The 18523-nt window shown below is 32.0% G+C and overlaps 1 protein-coding gene across 5 annotated transcripts; it reads right to left on the minus strand.

Annotated features, from left to right (window-relative positions):
• Positions 1-1969: 1969 nt before the first annotated feature.
• On the minus strand, positions 1970-17308 carry LOC143076821 (ras-like GTP-binding protein RHO). 5 transcript variants are annotated; one of them, XM_076252719.1, is made up of 3 exons: positions 17158-17308; positions 15220-15392; positions 1970-2944 (listed from the first exon to the last, which is right to left on the minus strand). In XM_076252719.1, the coding sequence occupies exons 1-3, from the start codon at positions 17198-17200 to the stop codon at positions 2522-2524; spliced, it is 639 nt and encodes a 212-aa protein (XP_076108834.1). In that variant the 5' UTR covers positions 17201-17308; the 3' UTR covers positions 1970-2521. The 5 variants fall into 5 exon arrangements, with proteins under 5 accessions (XP_076108834.1, XP_076108848.1, XP_076108826.1 ...); XM_076252733.1 differs by lacking the exon at positions 17158-17308 and adding an exon at positions 16714-16849; XM_076252711.1 differs by lacking the exon at positions 1970-2944 and adding an exon at positions 12662-13529 and having other exon boundaries at positions 17158-17303.
• Positions 17309-18523: the final 1215 nt, after the last annotated feature.

The following is an 18523-nucleotide window of genomic DNA, read 5'->3' on the forward strand; positions in this document are numbered from 1 at the left end:
GAGAGTACACTCAGATCTGTAATTAGTGTCTGTTTGTTGTTTGGATATACAAGATCCCAGCCACGTCCACTCTGTGTTTATGTTAGATGTATTTCTATTTGTTTCCATCTGATGAGGTAAGCCTTATTCAACTGATTTTTAAAGTTCGTTCTCATGTTGTAATGTTGCACCCCTGTCCCAGGCTAGGGGAGGGTTGGGGCCATATTCTGTATGTATATGCCTGTTCCAAGTCAGGAGCCTGTGATTCAGAGGTTGTTGTTTGTTGATGTGTTACATATTTGTTTTTCATTCTTTTTTTGTACATATACTAGGCCTTCAGTTTTCAAGTTTGAATTGTTTTACATTTGTCATTTCAGGTCCTTTTATAGCCGACTATCCAGTATGGGATTTGTTCTTTGATAGGGTGACATTTAGTTGTTAATTTCTGTTTCATTTGCTCTCTTTTTGAGAGTGGTCTAAGCATTTTTAAAGGAGCATAACTCTTACAACAGTTAAATTGAGGTTGTCATTATGACATTTATCCCACCATGTGCTTAACTTCAGAAAAAAAAACAAAGAAAAACTGATGAAATTACAATTTATTTCATTTTATAGGCTTTACCAATGAAATGTTAGAAATGATATATAATATAGCATTCACATGTCATTTACACAACTATAAAATATTTAGCAATGAAATTATATAAATGTGTTTCATTTGTAATATTGAGCCTTAATGTAATAGTGAATCCTGTTAATATATTATACATGTGACGTGTCAAATGCTCTTTTAATTTCAATAAATACTCATCTTATTCTATCAATGATAACTAAATTGTAATTTTTTGGAACTAAATGTATTAAAAAAATTAACAGCATTTTAAAGAAATTTCTGTAGTAGCTTCTTCGCTTTAAAATAACAACATAAAAACAGTTCCTAATCCAAAATACCAGATAAAGTTATTGTTTGTTCTGTAATTTAATTTTTCAATAAAATTTCAAAAAAAAAACCCTCCTACTTAAAGACATGTAGTGTTATTAAACAAGCACCATTTTGTAAGCTTTGTCCTGCAGAAACTTGTACATGCAGTCCCTTGAACACATCTTTACTCAACTCAAAACTATACAATTTTCTATGCAGTCAAGAAAATCTACAAATTAAGTAGTTTTTAAATCTCAGTCAATAGTTTTTAAACTTGACTCAATTTGTACACAGATAAAAACAAGCTCCTGGACAATTTTCTAACTTTCTCCCGGATATTGCTTTTTTAATTAATTTTGTTATTACAATAAATTTTTATTTTTTATCATTTTAATACTCAAAATATTTGATTACTAAGAAAATATGGTTGTATATACTTTAGATTACAATCATTTCCTTAGTTTAGCTTTAGATATCATATTTTACAACACATTTCAAAACATTATCAGCAAATTTCGATTTATTTGAATAAATCTGATGAATGTGTCAAATTACATCAAATTTGACTTTTCTCTAATACATCAACATTTTTGTCTAGTCAATATCTGCATCTTATAAGGCTGATTATATTTTATAGATAAACTACTGAATTTGGCGACTTTCTGACTGAATAATACTAAAATAATATACAATGTAAAGCACTCTTATATTTTTAAATTAATAATATATAGTATGATGCAAAAAATTGGTACAAATGCAAAATGATTATGCCAATATTTGTGTATATTTCTATCCATTTCCAAGCAAAAAATCATTGAACAACATTTCCATCAACACTATGTGTTACAGCACATAATTTTCCCAAATCTACAAGTACAGAAGATTATGTTGGACCCTATCACAGCATCCTTGTAGCTTACAAGTTTTTTTATAATTTAACCATTTCACAATGAGCAAAGATAAACTGGTCATATCGTTATTGCACATTTTATTGCATGCCAAGAATATTTTTTATTTTTTTAAATCTAATTTTTTTTGTGTTTTTTTTTTCCCTGCTTCCTTTTATCATTTATGCCCCATCCTCTATGCAAATACAATGATAAATATATCAACAAAATACAAATCTTTACAATTTTGCTGACTGATCAAATTTCATAAAACTTCTCCAGTATGAATCTCGCTTATTCTTAAGAACTAAATAAAGAGAATAAACTTAGTATGAAATCATTATAAAATTAAAGAAAAATAGAGTCTAAATAGCCCAAGCTATGTCCAAATATTAAAGGGTGGGTGTAACTATTTCTCCCCCACAAAATGCATAGATGAAACAAATGGAGGTAATTTTGTCATCTTCATAGTCTCTTTATTTCACCTCTCATTTAAAAAATATTGCCATCAGATCCAATATTCTTTTTTTTCACTCTGATGTAGCAATACAAAGAACACTAAGTAAAATAATTCATCATTCACAAGAATACAAAAAAATATTTTCACAAGGACTAACAATAAATTACTTAAAATGGATAAAAGTAGCAAAAAGGAACACTTCCATGGCAGTTATCTCCCATTTTGCCAGACTTCACATTTTGTTCTAGAGTTAATTGTTAATACACCTAAATATTACAACATGATACATCCACCCTTCTTTTTCTTTTTCGTTTGTAGAGCTGCGCGGGTGGCTGTTTCAAATACTTCTCTTACTCCCTCCTTTGTTTTGGCTGAACATTCAAGGTAACCGTATGCATTTATTTTTTCTGCCATTGCTCTTCCGTCTTCTGGTCGAACAGGCTCCTGTTTCATTTTCATAAGATCTCGTTTTATATTTTCATCATTTCTCAGATCTTTCTTATTACCTACAAGTATGATTGGTACATTTGGGCAGAAGTGTTTAACTTCAGGAGTCCATTTTTCTGGTATATTTTCTAAGCTGTCTGGACTATCTATTGAGAAGCACATAAGAATGACATCTGTATCTGGGTAGGAGAGTGGGCGGAGTCTGTCATAATCTTCTTGTCCAGCTGTATCCCAGAGAGCTAATTCTACCTACAAAACAAAAGGATAATATTTAAATAATGCTTTTATTTCCTGCTAGGGTAATAGATTAACCATAAAATGGAATTTTTTTTTATATTCCATGTAATAGCAAATCAACTTTTTCAACTCAATTATTATTTGCCTAAATTCCAAAGCATTGATTTCTTTTAGTACTGAAGATTTCTTTATTAGGATCACAGATATCTGTGAAATTTCGTAAGAGAATTCGCATGCAAATCTGTAGAAGCTAAAAAGAATTTATATGCAAATCTGTAGAAGCTAAAGAGAATGTGCATCCAAATCTGTTATATCTAAAGCTACAGTTATGTCAACATAACCAAAACTTTCCTTAGACTACTAATGAAAGTAATTGTCCTTTAAGGATGTACTTAGGTGAGGTTTTGGAATTTGTGTCAAATGTTCAGACTCCAATGCAAATATAAGGTAAAAGTCTGAGTCAGCCTTTTCCCGCCATATTTTATATCTCAAATATCTCGAAAAGGAGGTCCATGACCTATCAATGTTAGCTTATCTTTATCCTTAATTGATGCTCTACCAGCTTATAGTATCAATTTTAATTTCTTACAGTGACTTGACTGTTAGTGTTGCTGTTCACCAATTGCAACTTATTCAAAATTCTGACCAAATTGCAATTTGTTTTGTAAAATCAAATTGTTCAACTGGTCAGAAATTTGAACTAACTGCTGTAGAAAACCACAGTCAAATGACTATAGAATACTTTTAGAAAGAAAAACTATATGAAAGCTTAGTTTGGACATTTTTATAGCAATTCAAAATAATAACAGTTCCTTCAGCATGGAACTGACTATAATATACTGTAACGCCTCTGGTATAGCATTACGAAGTAATTTTTAACGTGTGTGTGTGTGTTTTCTTATCAACCCTGGTAGCAGGCCTTTTATAATCTTTCACTGGTAATCGTGAAACATGCAATGGTAACTTGCAAACCTTGGTAGCTGGACTGAGTAATCTAAAACACTGGTTTCTTATTCATTTCAAGACAAAATATAACAAAAACAGTTATAAGTTTAGCAATGACTATTTAATCAGTCATAAATCAATATATATATGTTATAAATAAATATCCCAAAGCAAAAACGGTTCAGAGCCCCCCTTGGATGTTAATCGTCGTGCGTAAACATGGGAAAGTGGTTTTACTATTTATAGTATATATTATAGTAAATAATATAGGTCACTTGTCAGGTCGTAAATATCATAAAAATCGGGGTTAGCATTAACCTGGTAATGGTTCACAAGTGGTATATGGCTCTGGTAATAATGGTATATCTATTCAAATGGTCAAGGTAATGTGTGCTGTGCTGTGCTGTCCAGAATCGTCTGCTACAACCATTTATATAGTCCGGAAGTCCGCGGACACAGAAAGTGTGTCCGTTACTATAACAATAAGTGTGTCCGTAAAATTAACGTAGCGATTGGTTGTAATTCTGAATATACATGATACCGGGTTCTGGAAACTAGGTTATCTCTGTCCATTCCGATTGGTCCTTAAAACCGGAAGTTCCCACGGCAATAATATGGAACATGGCGCAAAAACAAATAGAAATACACAACTGTCGAGGAAAAAGGGGATATGGGCAAACGGGACTTATCTAAGCATACTCTTAGCATGGATGGGCCCCGGTTACAATATATATGCCTAACGCTAATAAAATAACAAGGTAATAAAGCAGGAACGTGTGAAATAAGAGTAAACAGAAGGTGGGAACAGTCATTCAGTCGGGGGACCCCCCGTGGTCAAACAATGAAGACGAACTCTATACTATTTTTCCCAGATACCTTACTAACAATATGTAATACAATAACAATATATAAGTATACACAGTGTTCATCAAATGTCTTTGTATACGCGTTGGCTAACAGTAAACGACGAACGCGTAAATAGAAATGAGTGTTTACTGAGTAGCCCGATAGAGTCGTATATACAAACCTACAGCCTATACCCTAAACCGTAACAATACCTATACAAACTGATAGACTAATTTTGTCAAAACAACATTAAAGTGGAGTTAAAGTCTTATAGGATTGTAAGTATGTTTTATTTTATCATCTTGCACTTTCTCATTTTAGCTGAACAATTTGTTCAATATTCTGACCAGTTGAATAATTTGGTTTATAAAACAAATTGCAATTTGGTCAAAATTTTGAATGAGTTGCAATTGCTGGATAGCAACACTTACAGTGAAGTCACTGTAATTTATTAATTTTTACCTAACCTCACCTAAGTACATCCTTAATAACAATTTTTAGCCAATTTGATCCTGTCAGATATTCTCTGTACATTTTTTTATTTTTTAGATACTTGACAATTACTAGCATTCACATTTATTTTTCTACCCATCATGGCACTGTTGGGTTTTTAGCAGGGGAAAACACACCTTATTGGTACCAGACAGCCTCAAGATCAAATTGGATTATAAATAATCGGACCAACAGATGATGATCTCACTTGCAAATTACAATAAAAAGGGACATAACTCCATAAAAGTGATGTTATTAAAATTCTAATTTGATAAGTGTTTTGTAGTAATAATCATTGTGTATAAGACATGTAAGATAAGATTCATAACATTTGGTTGAGGCAAACATAATTCATAGAACAGAAATGACAATTCAGGTAAAAAGGTAAACGCGAAAACACCCTAATTCAAACTTGATCTTTGTTTTGTGTTAAGGAGGCTCGCGGGTATAAGATTTTTAGAAAAAAAATGAACATTAAATTTTCGTTAAAAGTTTTATTTATTACCTTTAGTAGTTGTTACTTTATCGTATGGTACAAAAAACATTCAAAAAAATCAATTCGTGTTGGCCCCAGGTGACTTTAAAAATGTAGATATCATTGAAAAAGCTCCAAATTATCTCCCTTTGGTGCAAAAATGCCATTTTTTTGGCATTAAAATTGAATATCTTTTTTAGCTCATCAGTGACCTATATGTTTTATTGTTGTTTTCGAATAAGCTGTACATAAACTAAATAATTGTAAAATTTAAGTGATTTTTGTAATTTAGTTCTTTTTTTATTTCGTTATTACCGCTAATTCTCCTATTTATTCAACAGAAAAAAATGACATTAACAAAAATGTATGCTTCTTTCGAAGGCAGATTGTGAGCGTAAATGAACGGTGACCCCATTTTTTTATTTCATTTTTCTATTAAGTATAAGATAAAGTTCATTTATAGAAAAATATAGAGAAATCCTATATTAAATAAAAAATTTGGTTTAGACCCGCGAGCCCCCTTAATTAGCATTGTTTATAAGTTGTACCACATTTGGTTGAGGCAATGGTTAAAACCTTTTCTCAGTTCAATTTTGACATATTTATGTAGTTTTCTTTGTCAATCTATCAATCAGCAAAACACATGTTTGAGCTACTTTACTAGTCCAATTTACTTCACTCTTCAGTAATGATTTTTTTAGTTTAACTGATAGTTGTCAAGTATGCTTGTCTTTTAAATCTTTCTAGAATTTAAGCTCTTCCTAAGCAGATATCTTTTTTCCCTGGAAACATTGCCATTGTTGGTATGCCATAATTGTATTGAAAGGAACATAAGCCTGTTGTTAAGTCTTAGAAGCATGATTGTTTTTTATAAGTTGTTATTGGCTTTGAATTGGTGGTCAGTAATTGCTAGTTTTCTCAGATCTGTTCTTAGTGTCATTTTGTTGTTGGGATGTACACAGTCACTTCCACTCTATGTTTTGGTATACATGTATGTATTTCTATTTAATTTGTATCCATCTGATGACATAAGCCTATTACAACTGATTTTTAAAGGTTGTTCTTTTGTTGTACCATGGTTACAGGTTAGGAGGAGGGTTGGGATTCACTACCATGTTTAGTCCTGGGTGCTACATTCTGTAAGAATGTACCTGTCCCAAGTCAGGAGCCTGCAATTCAGTGGTTGTTTGTTTTTTGTTAAAACATTTTGTATATTAATAAGGCCGTTAGTTTTTTCATTTGAATGGTTTTACATTTTTGATTTAAGGGCCTTTTATAGCTGACTCTGTGAATGGGCTTTACTCATTGTTGAAGGCCATAGCCATAGCGGCTAAATTTTTTATCATTTAGTGTTGTGGAAAATTGTCTAATACCACATGATACATATTCTTTTAATATAAACCCTGTAACTTTCCTCTTTGTTGTGCAAGAAGCCTAAGTTTTATTGAAGCACCAACTTTCTAACCTTAAAACAAGATAATGAGTCCAAGACTAATACACAGGTTGCAGATCTAAATCAAAGGACCCAACACACTTAATTATCATATCCGTCTCACTTAAACCTAATATTAAAGGTTGCTCTTGGTCAGATGATTTCATGTATGCAAACAAATTGCATCAATGTAGAATTTCACAGGAACCTTTTTTGCTTATCTTTAGGTTTGATTGTTTTGTTATTCAGTTTTTATATATTCATTCTATTTCTGGTGTGAACAAAGAGTATGTTGATGCAGCTAATTTTATGGATAAAGGCTGAAAAAACTTATTGCAAGTCCTGTGGGTACAAATACATATACAATCTATTTATATGAACACATTGTAATAAATACTGATTTCACTCATTTGTTTTTATGTAATATATGTATTAATTTATTAAGACCAGGTATTAGTTTACAGAACCTTACAAATTCAATTATATCCAAATGGATTTGAAGGCAACTAAATGTAGTGTGGTTAGCCTGAAATCATACGGACTACTGTGGATTTGAAAGCCACTAAATGTAGTGTGGTAAGCCTGAAATCATACCGACCACTGTGGATTTGAAGGCCACTAAATGTAGTGTGGTAAGCCTGAAATCATACCGACTACTGTGGATTTGAAGGCCACTAAATGTAGTGTGGTAAGCCTGAAATCATACCGACTACTGTGGATTTGAAAGCCACTAAATGTAGTGTGGTAAGCCTGAAATCATACCGACTACTGTGGATTTGAAGGCCACTAAATGTAGTGTGGTAAGCCTGAAATCATACGGACTACTGTGGATTTGAAGGCGACTAAATGTAGTGTGGTAAGCCTGAAATCATACGGACTACTGTGGATTTGAAGGTCACTAAATATAGTGTGGTAAGCCTGAAATCATACGGACTACTGTGGATTTGAAGGCGACTAAATGTAGTGTGGTAAGCCTGAAATCATACCGACTACTGTGGATTTCCTGGGTTAAGGTAAACCACAAAATTACATTTTGTAAATGTTCAGCGAATGAAAAATTTCCTAAAGGCTGGTATGTGAACTACGAAATTAAATATCCATAAACATGTAAGTTTTCCTTAATCCACTAAAAATGGTGACCACGAAAATACAGTGAATTCACAGTAAGTCACATCCCAAAAGCACCAATACAGAATTACACCTGGAAATTGACATGAGCTTATGCTTCTTCATATGACATTTCAATTTTCCAATTTTAGGTAGCAACATTACAGCAGTACCTGCATGCGGTGAATATATATAAGCAGTTTCTGAAGAAAGGTTTGCTTTGAAGACATTCATTGATTGTTGGTGTTTAATACTATGTTTACAAGTTTTTGTTATATTTTACATATATATCAGTCAATACCAATATGAATGATAAATCATGATGCAATATTTTTTTCCTTTTTCACATTTGCAAATATCTCAAATCAGACTTGTAAGATATATTGCAAGATACATGTTTATTATACACTTAATAGTAAATGCAGACAAATTAAAATTGAGAATGGAAATGGGGAATGTGTCAAAGAGACAACAACCCGACCAAATAAAAAACAACAGCAGAGGGTCACCAACAGGTCTTCAATGTAGCGAGAAATTCCCGCACCCGGAGGCGTCCTTCAGCTGGCCCCTAAACAAATATATACTGGTCCAGTGATAATGAACGCCATAATTGCATGTGTAACACAGTCAATGGTAATCATGCTGCATCAACTATCCATGATGATATTCATATCAGTCTATTTGACAGGCCTTTTCAATATCAAACACTGCATCAACCCTCAACCAATGCTCTTGGGATTGTATTGGTCTCTCTGGATGATACATATGTTATATTGAATAAATGCTTCACTGACATAGCCTGATACGACCGCAGAGGTCAAACCCTCAACAGTTTTGGCAAATTTGGACACAATATTCAAGCTTGATACTGTCTGAATTTGGATCATGTAAATGTGACCAAATTTTTGACATAATAAAGGCTTCTGACTAAAGATAATTGTGGTCAACTCTATTGCCCAATACTATGCAATTGAAGATTTTTTCTTGAAACTTTTCAAAAATTTGAATTTTGAAAAAATAAATATTTTTTTTTATATATTCTCTATATTGTGTGATTTTTGTAAGACTAAATAGCCTATTGATTATTCTTAGAATTTAACCTCTGTTGGTTCTCCCAAGGAGGTTATATGAGAAGGAGAGAGGACGAAAGACAATAATTACACATAAAATGTTACCGACTTTCCTGTAAGTGGGTGTTAATTAGTTGAGATTGACTCTGTCACAGAGGGAGATTTTGTCTAAATTACATACCCGAGTAAGAACGGAAACACCTGAGGTGTCATAAACTGACTGGATATACAATTATTGACATGTTAATAAGATTTTTGTGATATTTTTTATAAAGTAATTAAAAATTAAAAAATTAAAATTTTATGTTAAAGTAAACTTATTACCAATAGAAATTACACGAATATCCGTCGCATTGGTGTCAATGTTAATATCAAAAGGAAGCACTTTTACGTTGCTCCCGATAATTTTTTTATTGTTTCAATTGCAAATATTCTTTCCGGTCGTTACCGGTCACCGTAACTTAAGTAACTTTGCATATTCCTATATTTTCTATGATTATTACCTGCCAATTCTCATAAACAGAAATTTAAAGGTTAAGCGAAAATCTTTGTTTAAAGCAATGTAGTGTTGAAAAAAAATCGAACACCAACTTTCTTTTAAACCCTCACAACTTTGTCATTTCTTTATCTATTTTCATGGTAGACAGACGATTGATTTTGAAATTGTGCGTCCGATCTTTTTCCATATCATAAACACCTATGCACTGCATTGTTACCAACAATACACCTGAACATTAATGACCCAGTCACTGATAACAATCACGTGACATATGCGATTTATCTAATAGCCTGAAATGCTCGTGGTAACAGCCTGGACATCAGAGGGCCATGTCAAGTGAGTGATAAACATGTCGGTTTCTATATATTTTGTCACTTTTCTCTGATCAAACTGCTATCCCGGAGATGCTAATTTTGTATCAAGAAGAGTGTTCACTCTCCTCATATAACCTCCTTGGTTCTCCAAACAATACAAAATGATATCAGTCAACAACTTACCTGTACAGTTACTACCGTATATCATATATTAGATTTTTCTTTGTATATTGATAAACTTCCTCGTTTGTAAGTCCAAGGAAAACATTTTTGTCTATAAACAATTTTTATTTTAATTCATTAATAAAGCTGACTCACACCTTTACTTCATGTACTTCCTTATATAGAGTACATTAAGATATTATTATTAACAAAAAAGAAAGTTAAATTATTTTTCAACATAAGAATTTAGAATATATATTGACCAACAATATATTTTTCTCTGAACTTGTACAGCTGTGTGAATTTTTCTTTTTAATGTAATAATCTTTAAGTTGTGTTTTATTTTAGGTTTGTTTTTATTTTTATTGTCTTATATATCTGTTAGATTAAATTAATAATCATAAATTTATCTTAATCATCATTATAATGTCAATTTTAGTTATGTTTAAAATATATGTGTGCCTCGTGTACACATGTGTCTGAGGTTAAACAACAGACAGTTCCAGAAGTGAATGGCTTCATTATTTGGCTAATACAATGCTCGAGTAAAAATAAGACTAGTTAGGATCTAATTTATAGAGAGATTAAGTTTGAACTGTGTGCATGTTTTAATAACCTTGAAATTGCATGTTTGCATTTTCATTTAAGCCAAAATTATTATATATGTGTGGTTCAAAATGCTCAGTCCGCAATAGTAAATCCCCCCTGACCTTATATCTTTTTTGGGGCATTTCTGAAAAAAAAATTCAATGATCCAAGGATCCAGAAATTTTTTCACCTAATTTCGGTCATTTTCATATAACTTAAAAGTCTGTGCCCCTTTTCAAAAACAGATTGTCAAAATCTCATTACTGCGTGAGTATGCTCCTACTCGTAGCATCAACGAACTTGTTTAACTGTTGCATCGCGTTTACTTCATGATTTATCCTACCATTTTCCTAAAATCGATCAAGAGCAATTAAGGGAAGGCAACAGTTTAAGAATAAAATGATTTTAATGACTCAAAATCGTATTTTTTTCAGTCATCGCTTACGTTTCTTTCGATTCTGAAGTCAAAATTCAAACCGGATGTAATGCGACAATACTAAAACGAACAATTCCGGACTTATTCCCGGGATTAGTTTTGTTTATCAAATTCACAGGAAAACATCGTTTTTTTAATATTTTTACCTTTAATAGTGTAAGAATATTAATGAAAATAGTTGCACTTGCTTTATTTAGCAAGAAATCATTTTAAATTTACGATTTAGTGTCAAATCTGCGGAAGAGAATTTTAGGCATGCGTGTCATAGTAAACAAAGCACGTGTGTTAGTAGTGAAAAAAATCTTTTTTCTACGTAAATTAAATCAAGTTTTAATTTAATTTTAAATCATAATTGACAATTGTCTTAGCTGAAAAGTAATAAAATAATGAAGACAGTTGGTATTGAATTTTAATTTCTTTATAATATTAGTTCGAAGCTTGTGATTAATAGCCAGGTGTGAATTAAAAACACAGGTAAAGAGATTAGCGATCATTAGCCAATAGCTTCCCGAGGCATTAATATAGCTATTAGGAGGGCCCTCAGGATTATAACACTTTACTGGAGTGGCAGTTTAATTACATAAAATCGATAACAAAACAAAAATATGTTTAAAATGGTGATTTGAAACTCAATCTCAACGAAATGACCGAAATTATTTCTGTTGAAAAATAAAATTTGACCTAAATCCCAATAAATGATTTAGGACTTTTGAGTATCCAAATCGGTCATGTCTGGCATATATGACCGTTTCCGGACCCTTGCAATGATCCCATTTTGTAGAACGTTTATTCAATTATTGATATAACATCTGAATTTTCATTCACTACATCTAAAAATGCTACAACTTCATAACAGAAATAAATGGGGAATGTGTCCATAAGACACAGTTGATGCCCCTGCTTGCATATAATATAATAAAATGACTTAACTCAAGAACAATATAAGTGACACCATCCAAATGTGAACCTGATCAGAGTTTTATTGTACTTAGCATTAGTAAGAGAGTCATAATATTTGATAGAGGCAAACTGAAGTGAGAGAACGAAAACAAATTTGGGACATACATGTACTTACAAACAAGGGTTAAACGTAATGACCCTCTGCTCTGAGGGTCATAAAAAAAACAAAATGAATGAAAAACAATGTCATTGTTGATCTATCAAGTATTTTTTTTCCAGGAAGTTATTGGAAACACACATATATATTTTATTTGGTCTTATAAAAAGTTATTTTTTGCTTGCTTTGTTTTCTATATGAGAGGTGTAAAGTATAATCTAGTTGTCAGTCTGTACTAAAACAACCCATAATACTGTTAAATCTCAAAACTCTGGGATAGACCTTATTGGACAAAGAAGATAAAAATATACCAAACATTTAATAGACAAATCTACATCTGCATTTATATTTACAAAGATCATGCATAAAATATATAGAATCTAGAAATGATAAGTAATCATATATAAAAGCTTCTAAGGCAAAGAAAGAAGCATCTGACCTCCATAGTTTGTCAAGCTACTGCAGTCACTTTCCACACAATGAGAATGTTCATATGTTTAATGTGTTAGTGTGTAAGCACAAGGAATGCTTTCACATATTTAAGGAATGCATGAAATTAATCTCAAATATACAAAATATAACTTAACATTATTTATTACACTTCAAAGAAATGGAATTACTGAAATTTGGCTTGTTCATACAAAACAATGAAAACAGTCATACTCAAATAAATAATATCCCTATTTAAGGTTTCTCTCGGGGGAAAAAGTTGCACTGAGCTTCAGGGTTATTTCATGTTTTATCTGTAAATCTAGAATATTTTGCACTTCCTGCGTTTAGATTTCTTGACTTGCAGAGCTGCGCGGGTGGCAGTTTCAAACACCTCTCTTACTCCCTCCTTTGTTTTGGCGGAACATTCTAAATATGCAAATGCATGTATGTTTTCTGCCATAGCTTGCCCCTCTGCAGTTTTGACTGGTTCCTGCTTCATTTTCTTCAATTCTCTTTTGGTATTTTCGTCATTTCTAGTGTCCTTTTTGTTCCCTACTAGAATTATAGGTACTGTTGGGCAGAAGTGTTTAACTTCAGGAGTCCATTTTTCTGGTATATTTTCTAAGCTGTCAGGACTATCTATAGAGAAGCACATAAGAATGACATCTGTATCTGGATAGGAAAGTGGGCGGAGTCTGTCGTAATCTTCTTGTCCAGCTGTATCCCACAATGCAAGTTCAACCTAAAATTTAAACAAAATAATATTTAGCCAACATTTTACAGCAGTTCATTAACATGCTGCTACTGAACAAAAATTTTGTAACTACTGGTAACAACAACGACAGTACAAAAACTAAAAAAATAATAGTCATGCAAATAATACAAATAAAAGTAAGTGCAAAGACTACTGTAAAGCAATATTGATATAAGTGCTGTGTTAGAAGAGAACAAAAAATACTTTGTAATGCAAGTAGTGGGGAGAGGTAAATATAACAATGAAAATCCATTCCGATACACAGCTCTTTTTTCAAAGTAAAAAATCATGCAGGTCAAAAAATAACAATTTCATGCTGACATTTGAAAATCAACTCACCATTTATTTGGCTTGAGGGAGTTGTCAGCTTCACTAATTCCAAAATCGATGCAAATTTTCGCGAAACAACAAATGATACTTTGCCGAAAATTTTGTGATTACACATCACTACATACGCACATTTTTTGTCAGTAATATAATGGATCATTGAACAGCGGAAAAAGAAGATGATGCAGTTAACCAAATCTTCGACTGAGAAAGTACAAAATGCTTCAACTTAAAAAGCCATACGAATAAATGAAATTGTATAAATCATGGCTACAACAATAATGAACAGGGGAAAAGCTTTGTTGTGTGTGTGCAAATAGCAATGTGTTCATGGTGTCAAGATTTAATATATTGATGTGTTCTAATCATACTGGGAGAGGGTTTAAAGATGTGTGAATAATATACATAGAGTTGTTTAATTGTTACAGTGAAAAATATATCTCCAAGATCAAAGAGGAGACATACATAAGTTCTATGAGTAAAGAAAATATGGGTGAAAATCTATGTATGATGTGTTAAAAAAAAGTTCATGAAAGTACTCTTGTTATGGTTAAGATACATGTACATTTTACATTTGAAATTAAATTGTACTGAAAACGTACATTGTAAACATACATTTGTCTATTATCTTTTTTGAATATAAAAAATATATAAATACATGTAATATGATTTGAATTTCAACCTTCAGGTCAAACGAAATGAGTATAGAGAATATTTAGTAGATGCATTGAACACTCTGATTTTCACAAAAAAATATTGCCTAAAACCAGCATGATATTAATAAATATAAAAAGGCTTTCAAGTAAAACTAGTTGTTGTCCTTAGGAAAGATTTTCAGAGCTTGACATCCCTGTTTATCGTTTAAAACTGGGTTGCCTTATAGAGGTCTTCTGATTATTTTTGTTGATGGGCTGGTTCATTGACTTATACTCAAAATAATGTCAAATAATTTTATTATCTTTAAAGAAAAAGTTCAAATCTCTCTTCTTTTTTTATTGCAGAGTAACTTCATTTTGTAGATGTGCATGTTTTCATTCTTAATGTCGGTGAACTCTATACTGTGAATTTTTAGATTTTTCTTTCTTTTCCGAGTTGTGACTCTTACTAAAGACTTTAGCGGTTAAATTTTTTGTGTGTATAATAATAATAAATAAATGGATACTGTCAATCATGCTTTTGTTTGGACTAAGGGGTTTAAAGCTTTTAAGAGGAATTTTCATCCAATCAAAATACAATATACAAAGCTGCATATTGTAAGAATTCGGACATATGTAGGTTACTCATGCTGTCCCATGATAAATGAAGAAAACATATGATCAAAGCATTTTACACTTAAGATTAAACCACAAACCTGTTTTCCATCAACTTCAATATCTGCTACATAATTCTCAAATACAGTTGGTACATATACTTCTGGGAATTGGTCTTTGCTGAACACAATAAGTAAACAAGTTTTACCACAAGCACCATCACCAACTATAACCAATTTCTTGCGTATAGCAGCCATTCCTGATGCATAAAAGTCTGAAAAAGAAATATTTTGATAATCTTCTAATTGAGCGAAATACTACATTGATTTGATATGCATTGAAACATCGTTACTAACAAAAAGTTATTAGCAACTGAATGCATGCTTTAAAACAAATTAGGCCCATGGCTAGTGCACCATCTTTCCAATTTACATTGTAATGTGTGTATTTTATTAAAGGTATTATGTTGGTAGATCAATTAGAACAGGTTTAATTAATAGATACAATTTCTTATAAAATACCATGTTTAGTAGAGATTACAAAGATCATTTCATAGGGAACATGTGAGAACTAAGTTTCAAGTTGATCTGACTTCCAACTACATCAAAAACTTTCTTGACAAAAAAACTTTTAAATGGAGGCAGGGCAGACAGACACACAGAAAGAAAAAAAACATAAAGCCCCTAAGTGGAATGTCTTTAAAGCTAAATACAAGGTGTCCTGAAAGTTTAGTTCACACTAAGGGGGCTTTTAGTGTTGCCATATGTGCTGAGTGCACTCTACAGACTACAAACTCCATGTAGTATTACCCTGCCCTTTTCAAAAGCTACAGGAACATTAAATGAGCAGTTTAGATGTGCCTGTGCAAATGATTTTTTTTTCATCTGGTGTTGGGTTGTTGACAATGGTCCTATTAAGCCAGCTATCAATAACAAGTGCCTGAAGTGGGTGTTTTCCAAATTTACACCATCAAATAACGTTGATCTTTTATCATTCAAATTGTACCAGTGCTTACCAGAATGTTCAATTGTAATCAATACTGCAATATTCAAGACTAAAAGTTTCAAGGATACAAAGTATAATTCTTTTCAAAGAAAATCTCAAATCATGAAATGTTGAAGATGATTCATTTATATTTTCCTGGATAGAAGTTTTCCAAAGTGTAGACAATGATAAAAATTTCATACGTATGGGTAATATTTGAATAACAAACACAATGAATTCAAAACAAACTGTGTTCGTTTACATTCAGCGCAATTCTTCTGAAATTATGCAGATAAATGTCAGGCTATCGATGATGTCATCAAAACTAAAATGGCGATTATAAATTAACCCCAACCAAAGCCGAATACCAATTATTTCTTTGTCTCTACTATGAATTTACACAGCGATCATTTACTAGGTCTGTAAAACATTAGAATAGAATTTCGTACATATACATATTTAAACTGTCATTAATCTGGCTCCAAAATTCCGATCGCTACCAAATAGGGAAGTAGACTGCCGCCTCTTCATTAAAATGCAAAATTGTCAGATTTTATAAGGTATTCTAACTAACTATTTTTTTAATCGAGCAAAATGGACATTTATCTTACCTTCGAGACTATTAAAGGTGGCTTAAGACGGGTATATATAACCAAATTTTCGTTATTTTAACATTGACCACACCTCAAATATTCATACAGGGCGATCCGAACAATGCAGGTGCATTATGGGAACAGGTGATTTTCGAATGTAGCATTGTGGGTAGTATTTCGTCTTAGTCATTTGTGTGGTTAGGTTAGTTACAAACTGAAATCAGACGAAAAGAGGTGTGGCGAGAAAATGCAGACGAAAACGTAAATTGACAGAAGAATCGTCATTTTCTTTAAAATATTTAAATAAATAACACAATATTTTTTTCAAAATGTCATCACATTTCTTTATTCTTACTTATCAGATACATAACCTGGTTAAGTTTATAAGGTTTGTTTTATAGGGGAACAAGTGTAGAAAACAGATCAAAACACAGTATCGATCTGTCAGACAATGAGACATACCTTTTTCTTCGTTTTTTCCAAAACAGCTATCGAAAAGACGCATTTAGCAAAAATTAATGAATGTTTCTTCTTATGTCCTTTTTCTATAAGTCCTAATTATTATCTCATACGAAATTGCATTACTGTCAAGTTTACTTGTTTTATAGAACTGTCAACAAAGTTAAAATTAGAAACACAAAATGGGCAATTTTCATTGGTTGATATACTATCAGTAAATATAGCCCTTATCCTATACTATAACAACTATTTAGCTTTGAAAAATTATTAATAATCTGAGAGACTAGATTATAATTACACACGTAGTCCGTCAAAAAATATTAAAAAAATAATAGGATTTAATTTTATTGGTAATAATTTACTTCGGATTCATTTCGAAATCTAGTTTGATCAATCAGTTTATACGGCAACAACAAAAATGTATTTTTCAACGCTGTATTTATAGGGGGTCTCATTGGGGGGTTCCGATCCCGGATCCCGCTTACTGATTTGTCAGATTCCCGTATCCCGGCCGCTTACACTATGTACGTAAGCAATTCTTATTTTTTTTTTTCATTTCCCGGGTCCCGCAAGACCTCATTTCCCGTTTTCACGACACAATAATTTGACTTTCACGTGTCACGCTTACAAAGAATCGGCAATTCCGCGTCACGCTTAGACCCCCAATGAGACCCACTTTATAGCTATCTCCTGTTAGATCCTGTTAGAGTTGCAAATGATACACTCCGGCATATAATGAAACAGGTGAGACAATATCTGAAAAAGTCTAACTTCCATGTCTCATCTTTCACCAGTATTTTTTTTTTATCTGGGCATCTTTTTGGAAAATTTTAAGTTTCAGTATTAACTAGAGTATATAAGAAGGAGGGGGGAGGGGGCATGCAATACCTTTTTGTGTTAACCTGTTATGACCCTTTTCAAGGTGTTCTTAACTGTTATCTGAGATCAATTTAAGGTGTTAACTGTTTTCAACCCTGTTTGTTAACTGTTATCAACATTTTTGCATTTTTTGTTAACTGTTTTTGCCAAAATCGAGGTGTTGTTAACTAGTTATCGAACCCCTATTGCCCTTCCCCATATAATGCACCAACTGCACTCAATCAAATATTCTTTTTAATATTTCTTCTAAAAAAATATTATTTAAATGGTCACCCCCCCCAAAAAAAAATCATGTTGTCCCCTGTTATTTTCTGAAAAGTAAATCATTCATAGAAAATCTAAATTAAGTAAATAGCCTTCCGCTTTTCACATACTGCTAGCGTGATTATATATATAAAAAAACCTTCTCCATTACTGGTCTTATTTTGCTATAACTAAAGCATGTAAGAAAATTTTGCATTTTTAAGGGTCTTTTAAATGTTGTCCCAAT

The sequence above is a fragment of the Mytilus galloprovincialis genome, chromosome 1 (genome assembly GCF_965363235.1).
Source record: "Mytilus galloprovincialis chromosome 1, xbMytGall1.hap1.1, whole genome shotgun sequence".
NCBI classification, from domain to species: domain Eukaryota; kingdom Metazoa; phylum Mollusca; class Bivalvia; order Mytilida; family Mytilidae; genus Mytilus; species Mytilus galloprovincialis.